At 39.7% G+C, this 18,656-nt stretch overlaps 1 protein-coding gene across 5 annotated transcripts in view; it reads right to left on the reverse strand.

Moving 5' to 3' along the window:
• Nucleotides 1-18,656, reverse strand: part of atp11b (ATPase phospholipid transporting 11B) — a 45,912-nt gene that overhangs the window by 6,668 nt on the left and 20,588 nt on the right. The window contains exons 18-32 of one of the 5 annotated variants that reach the window (XM_058637990.1): nucleotides 18,107-18,288; nucleotides 16,244-16,447; nucleotides 16,003-16,156; nucleotides 15,781-15,883; nucleotides 15,548-15,693; nucleotides 15,337-15,396; nucleotides 14,665-14,792; nucleotides 14,275-14,413; nucleotides 13,764-13,787; nucleotides 12,587-12,652; nucleotides 11,385-11,488; nucleotides 10,598-10,763; nucleotides 8,905-8,990; nucleotides 5,427-5,563; nucleotides 2,343-2,428 (exon numbers count right to left, since the gene is read on the reverse strand). In XM_058637990.1, coding sequence (XP_058493973.1) covers nucleotides 5,476-5,563; nucleotides 8,905-8,990; nucleotides 10,598-10,763; nucleotides 11,385-11,488; nucleotides 12,587-12,652; nucleotides 13,764-13,787; nucleotides 14,275-14,413; nucleotides 14,665-14,792; nucleotides 15,337-15,396; nucleotides 15,548-15,693; nucleotides 15,781-15,883; nucleotides 16,003-16,156; nucleotides 16,244-16,447; nucleotides 18,107-18,288 — 1,650 coding nt within the window. In that variant the 3' untranslated portion in view covers nucleotides 2,343-2,428; nucleotides 5,427-5,475. Of the gene's footprint in view, nucleotides 1-2,267; nucleotides 2,429-5,426; nucleotides 5,564-8,904; nucleotides 8,991-10,597; nucleotides 10,764-11,384; nucleotides 11,489-12,586; nucleotides 12,653-13,763; nucleotides 13,788-14,274; nucleotides 14,414-14,664; nucleotides 14,793-15,336; nucleotides 15,397-15,547; nucleotides 15,694-15,780; nucleotides 15,884-16,002; nucleotides 16,157-16,243; nucleotides 16,448-18,106; nucleotides 18,289-18,656 lie in introns of those variants that run through there. The other 4 variants (XR_009241305.1, XM_058637988.1, XM_058637991.1 and 1 more) reach the window with 4 other exon arrangements.

Here is an 18,656-nt window from a genome sequence, read left to right on the forward strand (position 1 = left end):
ACTGAACATTCAGGAAATTCTCCTGTCGTGTTCCTCGTATGTAAACGTCAAACCCGGAAAATGTCTGGACCCAAATTCTTTACAGTTCATGTCTGTAAATAGCTAAGGTGAGGGAAAGGACAGAAAATATGGACTAAACTAATATTTAAAGCACACCAAAGCAAAGCATTTTACTGGTGTTTACAATTAATATTCTCGGAGGACAAAGTGGCTGCTGCTTTGTAGTCGGCATGATCTAATTGGTGGTTTTGTGCCACTGTCGGAAAACAAATCAGTCATTCCCGCAGGAACAAGGGAAGCATGCATTAAGTGGTAATTTGACCCTGAAGTGATTTGAATAGCTTACTTTGCTGAAATGGAATGACCCTGACAACAATTAAGATAGATTTATGTTGTGGATGAATTGAATATCCATCTGAGCTAATTTTTTTAACCACTGCCTAATCCTGGTAAAACTACAGAAAACCTAAATTACAAGTGTCTGCAATAACTACTCACACAGCTGTATTTCTCAGAACTGGCCGACTTTTGTGAGAGGTTGCATGTTTTTGTCCAGAGGGGATAAAAGGAGTGCATTGACCTGTCTGCTCTCACAACATAAAAGTCTTGAGTCAACACACATGCTGACATTTTTCCTGCACAAGATCTATTGCAAAATACTCGCACACAAGTGACAACAATGCTACATCTTCATTACTGACCTGATCAATACTGAGTGTCCCCAGCCCTTTTCTGAGGGGAGTGATTGTTCAGCACAAAGGGCTGATCAGGTCAATTAATCAATGACCCCACACATCCAGGTAAAAAGACACAATAATATTGAAACTGCAGACGGAGCAGAGCGGGAAACTGTGAACTCAGCAGACTCGTCTTTTAAGCTGTACTCGCCAAAAATATGTCATAAAGAACTTTTTTAATTTTCATCATCAGTGTCAAGGTGCAGCAAACAAGACTCTTCTTCATTTACATCTCTAACATTTAGGACAACAGCAACGCAATTTGCCTCCCGCATCACATCCACATTTGGAGTTTGCATCATGTAAGATTCACCTTGCTATCAAATGTCTGGCATAATTTTACACGGAGAATCCCCCACAATGAACAAGAGGAACTACTGCACAACACAGAAGTGAACCAAAAACTAGTACGAAAAACATAATATTTGACATAGAGACACTGGTGTCATCTGTTAAAGTGCATCACAGATTTTACAGTTTACATTGAAACCTGGCTAATCTGGCTAAGTCCCATTTGGGTACCAACCTCTAATTTGAAGTACAAACATATTTAAGGGAAACAGAGGAGACAGACAGGACAATAGCTCATAGCAGAGATGATAAAGACAAGAGACACATGAGCTGAAAGACAAGACACGCCCTAATGTAGGGGCTACACACAATAGAACAGTAGTGTAATATTGAGGCCTGTTCCGTAGAGCCTGACTGATATATTGATAGGCCGATAGTAGCTGAACACAGACATATGGTGTCTCTGAATATGATGTCCAACATGAAAGAAAGGAAAAGATGTTGGTTCATTTAGAAATTGTGAAAATACACAAACATCTTATTAAAGAAATTGTTTTGAATCAATTTCAGCTATTAAGTTATTTCCATTTGTAGTCCAGTATACAGTATCTCATTGTATAATGTGAAGAATATCGGTATATCAATACCAGACTTCTTTAGCTCCCCAAACATCCAGAGTCAGTCAGGCTCTACAGATGGATGCCTTTATAACGTCCTAAATAAAATTGCTAGGATCCAAATTCTGCCAATCATACACAGCTGCATGCTCTGTAAATGGCCTGGGCACCACAATCTACTGGTCTCTAGGGTTTTTTGGTTACAAGGTGTACTAATATTCTAGATAGTACACTACTGTGGATACAAGATTAAACACTTCATTCTGTCAGGTTAACCAAAGTGTCCAGACTCTCCCAACACAGACTTTGAGGGAAAAGAGAAACTGACAAAGTTCATGGATGTGTGATGCACACATCTTCACCCTCAAACTCCACCTTCAGCTGCTTGCCAAAAGTTCTGCTGAACCACACACACCCTTTAACCCGTCTCCTCCGTGACCACCTGAAACCCAGCTCTCCCACAGCTGTGTGCTCAACCTGCTACAATCAGGCCAAGAGAAAACTTACAGTTGAGTTGTAGCCACATTACGGGCTATTGCAGCTCAAATTTTTGAAACCAAGAGGTGATGACGGCTCGTCAGGTTTCATAATCATTGCTAGCGTTCGCCGTGGTCCTCCCCACCTGTTGTTGCGGCTGGACTCCTGGCAATGGTTGACACCGTCCGGACACTGTCCTGTCATTTGCTCCACGAAGTGGGCCAAGCGGGAACAGCCGCTCTGCCCATGTTGGTAGCAGCACAGGGACTCCACACAGCTGAGGGTCTGCGCGGGGGCTGATAGAGACTGGAGGAAGGTGGATAGGGTGGAGGGGGTAGAAAAGAAGAGCAAGAGAGGGTGTGATCAGTTGGAGGAGGTAGAAAAAAGGACAGAAAAACATACAGTAGGTTGACTGTCACAGTGAAAGGATGATTGCAGGGTGAAGACATGCTGTCACCGGAACAATAATGTACAGAGACAACATTTCAAACATGCTACATAAGGAGCTGAAATATTGCAAATAAATATGGAAATCATAAAACAAGTGGACAAAAACCACAAAAGCCTTCCTTTTAATTATTATTATTATTTTTTAAATCCAGGTAGCCAAACACATATTAGGGTCAAAGACCTGCTCACAAGAATGACGTTTTTCTTCCCGTAATGGGTCAGGTTCATCCAGCGTAGCATAATCACATTATTTATTTTTATTATATGTGATTTCAAAGGGCTCATTTACAGACAGACTGTCTCTCCACTACAACTGCCGCAGACAGATTGTCATATCTTTGATGGATCAGACACTTGACATCCCAGTGCAAAACTTTTTAATTTGCTTCACTGCAATCAAATCAGTATTTTATTAGGTTTTATGAGTTGTCTAACAGTCTCTGCGGCATAGAGTGCATTTAATGTTCTGGGATTACACTGCATTTCTAGGTTTTAGAAATACAAAATAATATAGAACTTGGATTTACAGCCTACTTTATCACTTATCACTATCAATATAAATACTCAAACCTCCAAAGACACCTTATGTACTTATAATAGGAAACTAGACTGTGTTGTGGAGAACTATACAGATATTTGTTTTAATTTAACTGAAAAGAATACAAAATGCAGTCTCTGTACTAATGTAGAAGTCCTTATGCAGTGACTAAACATTCTCACTGCTACAGTAGTCTCACTGACATAGGTAGACAAAGCTGAATGAAGTTGCTGCCTAGGAACCTGTGGGATCAGGTGGCTCTACTGATCTGACTCAGCACTCGGGAGAGTGAGAGAGACATGGAGAGGGAGGGAAGAGTGAAAGTGAAGAACAAAGAGAGAACTGAACAATGGTTAGTCTGCAACCTGAACCCTCCTTTTTCACAGTTTAACTGAACAGCATAATTATAGATTATCCTCAGAATACATGTCATCAGCCATAGTTTGTTACTACGTGAAAATTGTCACTACAAGTATCCAATGTTTTTCAAGATAAATTTTACTCTAGAGTGAAAAACCACAGTATTGTATCGTCTTATTTGTAGGAAACTATTCCTTAATGAAGCCAAAGTTCTTCTATTCTGTGGCTTAAATGCGTGACCATGTATTTGTCTGTGTGATGCTGCCGTACTTTTCAATGCAGCAGATATTGGAGACCGTGTTGGCTTAAAACCAAACTTTTGCTTATCTGGCCGGCAACAGGAAAACACAAACAGGACAAAAATGAATATGTTGGCAGTGTCAAATGTCTCTGTGTGATATTGTAAATCAGAGGCTTCCAACTAGAGGTTCTCAACTCCACAGGGGGGCACCCAAAGCCCCTTTTTTATGGGTGTTAAAATTAAATTTAAAGGTTCCACTAAAGTTTATTAACTTAAAAATGTTACTATATCTCAAGGAAAGGAGAGTGTAAACAAGCACATAATTCATGGTGTTAAGCTAGCCAGCTCAATGCTGAATTTCTCAAAAAGACAGCTCAGGTCAGGATATATAGTCTCAGAGCGGTCATTAACAACCTGGCTGCTTGGACAATTATGCAATTATGTCAGTGAAATTAAAAGCTAATACTAACAATACAGAGAAATATATGTTCCTAAAACCTACAAGGAACAAAGTAAACATGGCTCCCTAATAGGTAGCAAATATACTTTTGTGACTGCTGTGCAAGGATCAGAGGAGAATACAATTACTCCAAACACACGTTTGTTCCACATACCATCCACTGAGAAAAGCAGTAACAACAGCCAAGCCACAACTCCAGCTTGGTTTTAAGAGATCCTGCTATAGACTTCCATTTGTTGGTGAAGTGTCCTTCATGCTTTTAGGATGGTACGACCACAGCAGCTGGTTTTTCCATTAACTTCACGATGACTTTGCTTTAACCAGCAAACCAAACATTAAACACTAAAGCATCAATCAGTCACCACAGCCAGTGCTAGGCAGAGACAGAATATTCAGTTACAATGAACAAAGTTGTTCATCAATGCCTTTTAACAGAATGACGACCAATAGAAAAATATTAACTAAACTGGTCACATCATGGCACCGTGTCTGCCAAGACTTTTTTCCCTTAGCAGTTATAGCGAAGCCTTAGTAAAAATTATACATCATTCCATGGTTGATTTGTTGAAGGCAGCTACAGAGTATGTTTAAGTTTTAAGTAACAGCATAACATGTATTTATTTTGGGTTTTTTATAGAATACAATAATGCACTCTGTATGTAAGAAAATTAAAGAAAAGTTAAAGAAAAAAATGCAAATAAACATTTAAAAAAACATTTGCAAGCCGATAATGACATCATTCAGATGTCAATATGAATGACTATAAAAAATTGTGGGAATTAATGGCTGACCATACAACACAGGGAATGATCAATGAACTCAGCATGCCAACAGCATTCTCCCTCTCTTTAACCTCTGCAACTACTGCATATCTAATCAGTAACTATGAGGGCTAAATTTAGACCAGGTTATGGTTGGGGGAGTTCGGGGTCACTACATATCTGGGTTTACAATTAAGGTATTCATGCAAGGGTAAGGACAGATGGTGTTGATCATGGTTGTGTCATTCACACAGGAGTTGAGACTGACAGACAGACATACAGGAGGAGTTATTTCATTATTTAAATTAAAAGACAGTGTAGGCCATGGGAGAATTACCAAAGTGTAAGGTTTTTTAATCAAGCATAAGGGCATACATGGTTGATTGCAGCTGTTAGGGGGTGCAGAGGGTTGATTGGTCCTCAATGGAGGCCATAGTGCCAGGGCAGTGAGAGTATGGGAGGACAATGGGAGTGAAGTACATGTATGGTACTACCTAGGGGAGCAGGGGTCTGGGCCAGGGGTACAAGGGGGAGGATAAGCAGCTAGCAGGTGCCAATTGTCCTCCCCTGGGCTCCGCAGGGCTTTAACAGGGTCATATTCTGTGCCGACTGAACCCTCAGCCTCTTCCATCTGAAGGACACAAGATGCTTACAGTGAGCCCTGCTGGCTTGTCAAACAGCTCGACCATCAGTCAGCAAGGTACACTGTTGATAGGTCAGACATCAACATCGCAACATAACCAGTAAAAGGCAGCTTGTTCACTGACCAGTCACACAGCAAAAATATCCACAGTAGTCTGACATTCCATTTCTGGATGTATAGGCTGGGTGCTGATAGCTACATAATTAACGTGATGACATACCAGCGTGACAAAGTGTAGCCTGCTAATAAATTCCATTAGGAAGAAGAAGAATGTAACACAGTAAATAAAGAGTAAAATTGGAATACAACCAGAACTGAATGTTCTTTCTTTTTGGCATAAAGCTATTCATCACAAGTAGAAGACAAGTTTAATTTTTCCCTACTGTTGCACGGAAGTAATGATTCTCTGTTGTCCAATCAATGGATTGTAGACCAACATAAGGGTGCCAAAAACTGGGATTGGTTATTTTGTTACCCTTCTTAAAGTAAAATACCAAAAATGAACTATTCTGCTTGGTGGAAATGTGGCGTTCATTTTCTGAGCTTTAGGCACAAAACGACACAACCAGAATAACAGTGGATATTTTTTCAGTGCTCCTTATTTACCAAATTGCAGATTTATTAGTCATTTAGTGAGCCAGTGGTCAGTCTGTCAATGTAAGTTCAGGGAGTGTAGGGAGTCTCCTAACAGAGGAAATTTCTGACCCTCAGTCTACAGTGTGCTATAAAAATCAAATAAATAAATAAATTCTCAAATCACTCTTGGTCAGCTTTTTAGAGCCCTCCAGGGGTGACCTCACAAAAACACAGCTGAAAGCAAACAGCTGCTTCCTGCTTCCTGTAACTGCACACCAGGTCACATCCCTACTATTATTCCACTGCTACAGAACTGATCTTTATATTAATTAGTAATGTGTGATAACCTTTCATTACTGCTTCAAAGGTTTTTGAGAAATGTTCAGCGTTTTGATGAGGTCACAGGAAGGGGGGCCGTAATTTGTCAAAAAAAGCCGAGACAACTGAACACACTGGCAAAAATGCCAGCCAGCCTAGAAATAGCTGTAAAACTGGGTAACAAATGAGCAGAAAGAAGCTGCAGGCGTCCCAAAATGTCTCAAAGGAAAAACCAACCTTCTAGTGCAGAAAAAGCAAATCTATTAGTTTCCAAACCAATAAACCTGCTGCTGAATCTATTAGAGCAACAAGGTCGACAAACAACATGAACCAGGAGAGCCCTCTGGGTTCTCTTGTGATTAATTTCGTCTAATCTAATTTGGAACATAGGACTGAGTGATACTGGATTTCCTTCAACAGAGATGAACACATTGATTTTATACAGCAAATTAGCATTAAAACACCGTTTGTAACCAATTAGTTTGTCTTGTGTAGTTCTGCTGAGTCAACAAACATTAGTCTAGCAAAATACAATGCACTGAGTATAAAATGCTTTGGTACTTTATTAATGAAGGAGGCTTTTATGATGTGCAAGTCTACAGTTTGTTTCTGCTCAAAGAGTTTATGGGATGGGACCTGCATGTATATTATTAATAGGTTAAAATATACACTTAGCTGCCAGTCTTTCAGGCAATAAATCCAACATTTATTTGGGTCATAATGTTTACTTACTTGTAGAATCTGCTCTGAAATGGGCTGATTTTACTTTAGGGTTATTTTTAAGACTTTTGTTGCTTAAAAGTAAGATTTATAGCTGGCAACAAAGTGGAACGTAAAACCATTATAAAGGAATTATAAATTATCTGTTAACATTGTGCTTCATTTTCCAAGCAAGTGCTTCAGAATAGCACATAATCTCCAAGGCATCATTCTAAAATAGCTGTGACAATAACACAGCTGTCTGTCCTACTTGTGACGGGACAGCATTGTGTGGCTGTGTAAGGCAGCACAGACACGTGGAGTCTGTCATGCAGCAGTAGTGGGTGATCAGCCTTTTCTTCCTGTGGGTCTGCGGATTTCATGCAGGTGGACAAGTCTGTGTTCTCAGGCGGGGACACCATCTGAGGACGTTCAGCTGCAGTGTACGTCAAGAACATTGACCATGCTACAGAGAAAATGTGAGGTTTGAGGGGCTGCACCATGCGTCTGATAACAGTGAGTGTGGCAGGCCAGCCTGTGGCTGCATGACAAGACAATTAGCTGATTGTCAGGAGGTGGTTCTGACTGGGTGCTCTGATTTGGGACCAATGCAGATGCAGGACGTCATAGTCCTAATTGTGCTTACTAAATTATGACTCAAGACCCAAAACAGAGTCTCTGTAGGACAAAATCATATAATATCATAAGTGCTAGGGAAGCAATCAAAATCAAGACAGTGAGGATTCTCTTGTGATTGACATTCATTCATTCCTTTGCTCATTCATTACTTTGTTCATGCCGTGGTGGGAGTCATGACAGTACCATGCTGTGGCTGAAGTTTGTGGAGCTCTGAGATCACATTCTCTGTGCCTTAAACTAAAATGTCACACATGCATGAGCTCAAAGGCTTTTACGTCACATTCATCTCTATCATCTCTGACCTCGAAAGGCCCCATTCGTGCTAAGCTCCCAATCACGGAGAATGCTGCTTGGCTTGTCCAGGGCATGCAGTAACAGACATGAAACAAACACCAAACTGCAAATACTAACAGCAAACAGCACAACATCAAGTGCACTGCCAGTGTCAGAAACAGGCCCGAGTATGAATAAATCAAGTCCAGACCTAGGAGATTATGTGATCATGAACAGGAGCGCTTATTCCATAAAGCAATGATGACCATTTAATTCCATGTAGAAGAGATTACTTTGGCAAATATGTTTACATCTATACTATCTACTATATTTTTGAGAATACTTTTTAAGACTCCAAAGTGTATGACATAAAAACAAGAGTGTCTGTTTATGTGACAAAAAGAGGTACGTAACATTATGTAAAATGTGACAAAGGAAATACTTTTTTTTTTTTACATTGTCAGACTAAAAGCCAACCGGCAACTATTTTCATAATTGTTTATTCATGGCTGTAGGTCATTTTTCAACTAAATATACCAATCATTTCCTGTTCTTCTTGAAATGTTAGGACATGATCGAGAAAAAAAGTTAGTTTGGGCCCAAAAGATACATAATTTTTAAACTAATGGAAGATAAATGAATTCAACGTACAAGGACAGGACAGAATTGCTGGCAGTCTGCTCAAAATTCAAACAGATTCGTTCCAAAATTGGATAACATGGATCAATTGCTTTTGAATAAGGCACTCCAGGGATACTTGTTTTATCGGGATTGATTTTTCATGAATTTTAGGCTCAGGGCTGGATCAGTCTGATCTCTTCTACCTAATTTTGCCCAGCTGGCTCTTGGCTCTGGACAGAGGCTGCAGAGCGATGAAGTCATCTCCTATTGCCACACGGTTGGAATACATCTACAGCAGGAGCACATAATGCAGAGAGGAGGAAGAACACATACAAACACACAGAGAGGTTAGAAAACAAGCTTCCCCACACAAACACACACACAGACAGAGAGACATAATCACGCACACAAGGATTCAAACATATTTCATATTGAACCTGCAGTAAAAATCACACACACATACACCCAGAGAGACAAAACAGGACAAAGGTTAGAGCAGAAACAACAAACACCTCAGTTTTTTTCTGTGAAACAAGAAGAGAGTTTGGCAAAAATGAAAGTATAGGCTAAAGCATAAATAGTCTCCAGCTGGACAAATCAATACTATAACAGCACGGGTCTGCTGAAAGGTGACCATGCACACTGTGCACTTGTCTATGTGTGTATGTGTTTGTGCATACTGCAGAGAGGGGTCATGTGGTGTGTGTGTGTGTGTGTGAGGAACGTAACACCAAGCTGTTTGTGTAAAGAAGTGAATTACTTGTGACCACAGACTGGGAGAAAAAAAAAATTACCTATTTAAACAAAATTAAGACATCAAACATTTTCTCTCTGTGTGGAGAAGTTGGGTTACCGTGACAATTAAATTTATTTTCTGCCTACGGGTGCATGTCACCTTTCAGGAAATTTAATTTCCATACTACAAGAAGAAAATACAGAATCTAACACACTGTACAAAATGAAAGTTTAACTGCTTAGCTTTACTCTTGAACCAGGGCATGCAGTCAATATTTAAAAAAAAAAGTAAAACCTAAAAAAAGCATATACACCAACAATTGTTAAATGGAAGTTGATTTCGATTAGGTTATCAAAAAATTAATGTAATGTAATGTCATTTATTTTATTAAGACAGGGACAATGCACAATAAAACATTCATCTTGTACAACAAGAGAATATGCATTGTGCCAGGTTGTAGCAGATTGCTATTTTCCACCTATTTCCACCTGTAGTCCCTGGGCAGGTTGATGATTAATAATTAAGCAATATTAATCATTATGATGCCATCTCACAATTCTACTTCACCTATCTGGCCTCATTCCTATCTTCCTTCACTCTTAAACATTTGCTGATAAAGAAACAAACTACAGATTTAATTCTATTTAAATACTTCCTGTGCCACTGCAGTCCCACATAGCTGATGAGGACAATATGATGAGCAATGACATGTTAACAAAAGACAAAGACATACTATTTCTAACTATTTCTGAGGTTGGTCCCTAGATTTAACGGACGTAACCTTGTTTATTTTAGCCATGGTTGGCTAAAATAAAGGTAATTTACGTATGTGAGTAAAGACTTCTCAGGGTAGCGTCAGCAGAATGAATACCTTGGAAGAATTCAGAATGGAAGACAATAAGTATACACCTAAACTAAAACGATTTCAGAAGTGTTCTCTCCAAGAGTGATTACTGGAGTCAGGCCACCAAGGCATGCGAAAAACACAAAGAAACCTCTGGAAAAAAAACAGGTCAGTGCTGGACAAGCCTCTTTAAATCTCAGCCAATTTGAAACCTGACCTTTTTTACCAAAGAAAGAATAATCCACTTTAGAAGAATGGCTGCACCGCTTAACCGAGATTCTTAGACCGGTAAATCTTTCTCTAAGCCCTATGTTACCTGACTCTTCTGCGTGCTGGTGGGCTGCAGGTGTCTGTAGAAGACCTTCTTCACCACATCAGGAAAGAGGCAGGTTATGACAATGATGATGATGGCGAACCAGGCTGAACCACTGGACAGCAGCTGCACAAATACAAAGTACATGTCCTGGGTGTGGAGGAATGGCCTGAAGGGAGAAAGAAACAATAGTTAATTACAGCAGCAGTACATTGCTTATTTCTTATCAGTGATGGGAGGCAGCTATGAATTGGTTTGTCTAAAACTCAGTATGTTGGCATCAGTCTGAGTGTGAGAGATGGCTTTATTATGTGAAGATGCAGCTAAAGGTTTCCTCTGCTATAACAGCCTGGCTCAACTCAGTTTGACCTCGTCATTGAAGATTCAAGGCACATAAGCAGTTCAAGCTTGGCACTTAAAATGATTCAATTAAACCCAGAAAGTACAGACAATTAAAGGACCTGCGTCCTGGTCCAATTCTATCAGGAAGGCTCCTGCCAGTCTGTGAGTTGACTTGACTGGTCAAAGTGGTTAAGACCTTGCACATAATCACAAATTATTAAATCAGCCGTTTCCTTCTACTGTCTCAGCCTCAATACCACACTTGTGGCACAAAATATTATTTTAGGTAAACATAATCTTGACTTCCTCAGAGGGAAATTTTGGGTTTGAGCATTTATATCAAAGCTACACTTGTATGTTGCCATTTACAAATGATGTGTTTTTTGGGTTTTTTCAAAGCAGTTGTTCTGTACACAGAAAAACAAGTTGGTTAGGTGTCTGTTCTTACCAGATGATGCCTCCATAGAAGAGAGAGAAGATGAAGTAGAACGCAATCGAACCCCATGTCACAAAATGGTTCATCCATGTCCAGAAATGAGTCTCCAAAGCAAGCTGTCATTACACACACACACACACACACACACACACACACACACACACACACACAGACACAAAAACAAACACATCGCGACGAGGGGGAGGAGAGGACAACCGGGTGTAAAAATTGTGGCGAGGACTGGTGGGACATCAATAAACTTCAGCTATCCACCTCAGTGCTGTAAAAGAGACCTTGACCCTAACCTGTGACAAACAATATTCACCTGTTAATGGGTACTGACATCATCCTCATAACTCATAGCACACTGTATTTCATACTGGCAATGTACCAAGAGTGCTTCTTCAACCTGTTACCCAGTGTTTCAGCTAATATGCACCACAGAATACAACTGTTTTCAAGTGCATTCAGTTTATTTTATTTTCATACACCTAAATGGATGGACACAAGCATCCCAGTAAATATGTATTATGGTCTGCCTCATGATATAAAGCCAATACCCGACTGATGAATTTATGTCTCTGCTTTTCTGAAAAACAACTAATACTATACTATAAAAGCTTCAGGTTGCTGTAGGCAACTGGACATGCTTGATTTAAGTTGAAATGTACTAAACTACAGCAGTAGAACTAAAGCCTGGAGATGACTATGACCTGGATGACTGAGATTCCTCACAGACACTATAAATCCACATATTCAAATAGCAAGTAGAAATGGTGATGATGTAAGTAAATGCTAATTAAAAGGACACAATTCTTCCAAAACGTTATCTCCATCACTTCCCTACATACACACACTTCCCTTTTGTGTTGTGTTTGTGGGACGTTAAGCAATACTTCCTCAAGAGAGCAGTGCCAAGTGCCAAGTTGCAGGCATCAACAAACATGGTGACCATTGAAGGTTATTTTATTGAGCTTGATCCGAAATAGACTGAAACACAAACGGATTTTGCAGTTGTGGAATGTAAACTACTGAATATAAGTCGTCTTGTTAACATCATATCTGCAAAATCTCTTCCAAATATTCTGGCATTTTTGTAAATGCCCATATAGACTCTTCATTGTTTTCCTGATTGATTGAATATTGAATCTATACTGCTCCCACAATTTCCAGTGGTATTGCTCCATGTCCCTTTGTCTTTAGGTGTAATTTACCTTTAATGTGACAGTAATGACCATAACGGTGAAGACGAGCGTTCCAAATGTCCAGTTTCCAAACATCTATGAAACAAACATTGAACAATTACTAAAACAGTCAACACTATCACACGACAACAGCAAAGAACAGTGCAGAGGTGGACGGACGTATTGTCATTACCAAAGTAATGGCAATGCTATGGGAACAAAGAGTATCAGTTTATTAGCACTAGCAGCTTCATCCTGTACTCAAGTGTGAACATTACACATTAACATAATGTTGACTCTCTTTGCCTCAGCAATATTCCTGCCAGTGTAATATGACCATACAATTAATAATATATACCAACTGATTCTATGTGACCCCATTGATTTAAACATGTAAAAGACACCAGCCTCAGGTAACTAGTTGTGGGGTATAACAGTGCCTAGAATGAAGCGTTGTCCTCTGACTGTGTAGCTCCACTGCTTCATATGAGAATGACTCTCCTTGGTGTTTTAGAGCTGTGGGCTGCAGTGTTTTATTGCCAGCCAATTCAAGACCCTGTTGGAGCCTGAGCACTGAAAACTAATAGTGAGTGGTATAAAATGTATCCAGAGAGAAACAAAGGGCCGTCATCAATACTTGTGGGCCTCTTAATGCAAATACACATTTGAGCTGTTGTTTATTTATATTGGAGGTAAAAAATGCATACTCCAGTTTCTACCACAGCCAAATTGATTCTTTTCTAAATGCCAATTTATTATTCTTTATTATTTAATAAATCTAAATCTAGTTGCTGAACCATCACCACTTTAACTCATTAGTGGCAGCACCAATATCAATTTTCATTAACCTTTGTTTCTTATGCTATTTCTTTATATAATATTTTTGTTATTGTAAATCTGTCGTCAGGCTCATTGATGGAGCTGGTTGGGAAAGAAGAAAATAACTGCACAAGACAAGCATAAGAAGAGTGTGTGTTGTAAGCTGATTGCACAGTTACGTGTGAATGCCAGAGGCGTGAGCAGGAGACGAGGAACTGAACACACAATTGACTTTGAAAAGAAAAAAGAAGAGTAAAACATTTGCCAAAAGCATTTAAAATTAGGCAACAGCAATGAACACTGTACAAAAACTCATGATGAGGAATCATCCCGAGTCTCATTTAACCCCCCGAAGAGACATGCATTCACCAGTAGAGCAGACTCTTACCAACTGCCTGTTAGCTCGCAAGATCTGAAGGCATGCACAGCATGGAGGCAGAAAGAAAAAAAGAGTAATCAACAAAAGATAGAGGAAAACGACGAGCAAGAACAATAAAAGGAAATACCAAACTTCAGACAAGATATGCGAGGAGGAAGAAAAGAGAAGAAACTGATTTTGTGAAGTACCAGAGACACAGAAAAATGTGATAACAAGAAAAATAAAAAATTACCAGAACCCGAATAGTACTTGAATGTGAATGACATACATGCGTTAACTGTAGTACAGAAAAAAACAGGTTGTTAAAGGCTGTTAAACAAAGAGACAGAATGAGGAAGAAGTGAGAGGAAGAAACTGCAGAAAGTCCAGCAGGCAACAGGTTCCAACAGGTCAATTACAATAATTCATTATCACGCACACACGAACCTACAAACATACAATTGCACTGCATTTGTTAACTGTCTGATGTTTTCACCCTCATTTAGTGCAAACATGCACAAGCACACACACACACACACACCTGTCCATTGCCCATGAGTGTGGTGTCTTCTCCCATCAGTATGTACGATCCAAAGAAGAAGACAAAGGCGTGACAGAAGCCCAACAGAGTCCAGTACAGAAACGTCCGAAAAGACAGCAGTGAGTTCTTGCTGATGTCCCTGTAGGGAACAAAGAGTTATTGATGATAAAGAAGTTAACATTTGGCAAGTTGCAGAATGACTCGGAAAAGAATGAGTCACAGTTTGATTGGCCAGCTTTTCTGAAGGCGGCTTTCCACAAACAAACATTGCTGTTCCCATAGAGGACAGAGTATTACCTTCTGTGATAAATATGATAACAATTGGTAATCTGAAAAATCAAAAAAAAGGAAGGATCATGGTTGAATCAGCCACCTGATTCAGATTATTACCTGTACAGACCAGGTTTATTCTGCAGTACGTGTGGATGAACCAGCTGTTCAAACAGACTGTACACCAGTATGGGCAGCGAGGTGAAGCAGATGTTGTACAGTGTCAGATAAACACTGTCATACAGAGTCTGGGATAGAGAGAGGCAGAATTTCACTCAACACAAACTTGTAAACTAAAACTCATATCCCCAGTTTACCATGAATTCTTGTTGAAAGATGTTTGAAGTGGATTTGCAGAAGACACACAACAGACGTAATACATGTTATAATGTGGGAAAGCATTATGTCTACAGTGAACTGGGTCAAATATCTTAACATATAATGCTTAATAACACAATAGTGACACACTAAATGCATTTGTAGTTTGATACAATATTTATCCAACACTAACTGCCTAGTTCCAAAGCTACAGTGTGTTGCACACAATGCTAGTTGATAGATCGGGAGAAATTAGAGATTTACTGAGACAACTTCATCACTCTCAATAAAGCTCTTGCTTGTTAAGACTTTAAATATGACATTCAATTACAAATGGAAATGGCAGTCTGATTATGAAGCATTTGCACTTATCACAAGATAATGAAACCGTCTGTCAGCTACAAAGTGCACATAACCAGGAAAAAGGTGACAGACAATGACATATGAAAATGTGGGAGCAATGAAGAGACTTACTTGTTGTGAAAACAAACAGAAAAACTGGTATAAAAACTGGGGTGTGATAAAACACACATTCTGGAAGAAAGGGACGAAAAGTTAAAAGCGTCACACAATAACAAGTTATGATTAAACGCTGGCCTGTTGAATCGGGTGTAAAAGACGATTTCTGTAAATTAAAAAAATGCTGTGACAGATACTAATGACCTCCACATCCAACAATACTTACCTTATAGAAAAAGTACTGTACTAGCGTAGTTATTCGAATGTAGTAGAAGTGACCGTGGACAAGCAGTAGTTTAGCCAGGAACTTAAACCTGGCAATTGCATAGTCACTGTTTCTCACGGCCTGACGACCCTCCTTCCCCATGATACCTGGAGACACACATGCAAGTTATGCAGCAACACTACAGAACACAAACACACTCAGCACAAACAATGGTCTCGAACCTGAGTCTTTACCTATGCCGACGTGGGCTTCCTGTATCATACTGACATCATTGGCTCCATCCCCTATCGCTAGGGTGATGGGTTTCTCTGGAGACGTTTTAAAAAGACGTACCACCTGGACAGAACACAGTCATACTTATTTTAGCAACACAGTCTGTGTTCAAGCATGCTTACATGAGCTATATATTGAGATTGAGTGGTTGTGTGTGTGTGTGCGTGTGTAGGTACTGGTACCTTAGCTTTCTGCAGTGGTGCCATGCGGCAGCACAACACAGCCGAACAGTTTTTACACACTTCCATGAAGAGCTTCTCGTGTTCTCTCAATGCTAAAGACAGACTGGCCCCATCCACGACTAACCCATGCTGTATGACATGGTCCTCCTTTATCCTGGGAACAGACAGGAAGATAGGGTCAAGACTGTCTTGTACTGATGACAAGAGGAACCTTAAAAATAAAAGACAACCACAGACTCACCTTCTCGACAGTCTGCGGAGCTGCTCAGCACACTCGTTGTCAGAGCGCTGCTGCAGGAGCTCCAGGATGTTCATGGTTCTGTGGAAGTGGCCACAGGACAGGCTGACACTAACAGCTGTTTCATGTTTGTCCCCCGTCAGAACCCATACTTTGATCCCTGCCAGCCGTAAAGCCTCAATGGTCTCCTGGACTTTGTCTTGGAGTCTGAAAGAGATGAAAAGGAAGGAACACAAGTGTTCCAGGTTTTGTATATACAAAGCTTACATTAGTTTAATCCCCAGGGTGATGTGAAACTAGTGGAACATTTGTTTTGAGTTGTGGGTCGGATGCAGACCTGGTGATTTTGTTGCTACGCATTTATTTATATGGTCATAAAGGGAAAGGACTACAGCCTAAAACTCCTTATATTGGACAGGTAAGGACTAAGTGTTGCCGAAACTGTTTAGATGTAAAAACACACATATATGGTCAGGTTAGTTGGAGTTTAGAATTGTTAAAGGGCAACAGATGGAACTAAAGACTAACTTCCTGAATACCCATAAATGTAAAGAAGGGAGAAACAGCCTCTTGACAGCATTATTTATTTTCCTAATATCTATTCTAATCCTGAAAACGGGTCATACTCCAAGGGTAACAGAGGATTGGTAATAGGCAAAGAGACAAGCTGTGATATTACCATGAATATCAAATTTACACCTCATATCCTACCATCTATATTCATAGTGAAAAAAGAAGCAAATCTAAGTCTGTCTTCAGTAATAAAAGAACTCCTGTGAGTGTGGCCATGTGTGCCCGTGAGGAGGAATTCATTCAAGATATGAAAAGAGAACAGAGAGAGAGAAAAGAGCTAAATGGAAAAAGAGAAGAGAGGCTTATGTGAGGAGCAGATGGTGAGCAGATGCATATCAACATTCATTTCCAGAGAGGTGGCGTCTCCATCTCCCTGCAGACGATACATTATTTGTTTGTTGGAGATTCTACCTCCTACTGTTTAACTGTCTGGGTTTTCCACAGTTACATAACGTCCCAAGTCAAACTAGCATTATTATTACTATTATTAAAATAATTATTAAAGTGGACATAATTTCACTTCTGTTTTTTTTAGCATGTATTAAAAAACTGAGGTTTTCTAACAGAGGGACATTAAAATGCACTAGAATGAACAATGACACATTCATTTACAGTAATACTGTGACCATAACAAATGCCTAACCATGAGGAAATAAAACATATGTTTTACCCAAACAATAACAGCATCTTAATTACTGACTGCCAGTGGCAAAACATGTTTCAAAAGCATGTTACATAATTTCACAATGTAATGTTAATGTTGAAAATAAACATGCATCCATACATTAAGTAGCATTAGCATTAGCTTAGCATAAAAACTTGACATAGAAGAATTGGTTGACCTGGTCTAAATGGTTTTTGAAAATCCACCAAATGGCACCTCAGGAGATGCTCATGTAATACAACACATCTGATTGTATAACCTTAGTGGGGTTCTTTGCATTTAACAAACCCTTGGTCGCCATTTTCTCTAACTAGCAACCTTGCTGATTAAAAACATTACCACTGGTGAAAAACTAATGAGATTAAACAGGTCTTTTGACCAGTGGTAATGGGGTATATTTTTCCTAGCTTTCAATTCTGTGTACAGATATCAAGAAACACATTGTCTGTGTATATCTGTGTATCAGCAAGAAAGTATCTAAGCCTATTCTCCAAACCTTTCACCTTTACGGATTCACTCATGCTGCCTCTTTATTGGTGGGATGAATGAGTATAAATATGGTTAATGAATATGATAAAACCTGTATTTAGCAATAATATATTCCAATATATTCGTTTAGACGTCCATACTTGTCCTCCACCCCCGTTGCGCCCAGAAGGTGCAGGTTCCTCTCAATGTAGCTGAAGGCCTCCTGCAGTTTCTCCTCCCTCTGTTGCAGTGCAGTGCGGGCACTGTTCAGACGCCTGTCCACATCCATGTACTCCTCTGGGCTGAAGTGACGACACGCTACCACCAGAGTCCGCAAACCTTTCTATGGTGGGAGGGAGGGAGGGAGAGCGTATTGAGAAGATTATGCACTTGAATGATGAAGGTAATTATAAAGGTAAAAACTAAAGTTTGATCGGAGAGGAAAGTCAAGAAAAATCAAAGAAAGAACAGAGAAAACAAAGGAAAGTAATACGAGTGGAAAACGAGGGAGGAAGTACAGAAAATCTAATTATTAAATCTTGGCTGAGGTCCAGCCTGAGAGGTAGTCAAACACAAATCAACCAGTCCCAGGTAGCCTTGTGACATGGAGCCAGACATAAGTGGGAGTGTGTGCTTTTGTATACAGTCTAATGGGAAAAGAGAATGACCGAGACAAAAGTAATAACAACAATGTCGGGAAACGTCCACTCT

The sequence above is a fragment of the Solea solea genome, chromosome 9, assembly GCF_958295425.1.
Source record: "Solea solea chromosome 9, fSolSol10.1, whole genome shotgun sequence".
Lineage (NCBI taxonomy): Eukaryota > Metazoa > Chordata > Actinopteri > Pleuronectiformes > Soleidae > Solea > Solea solea.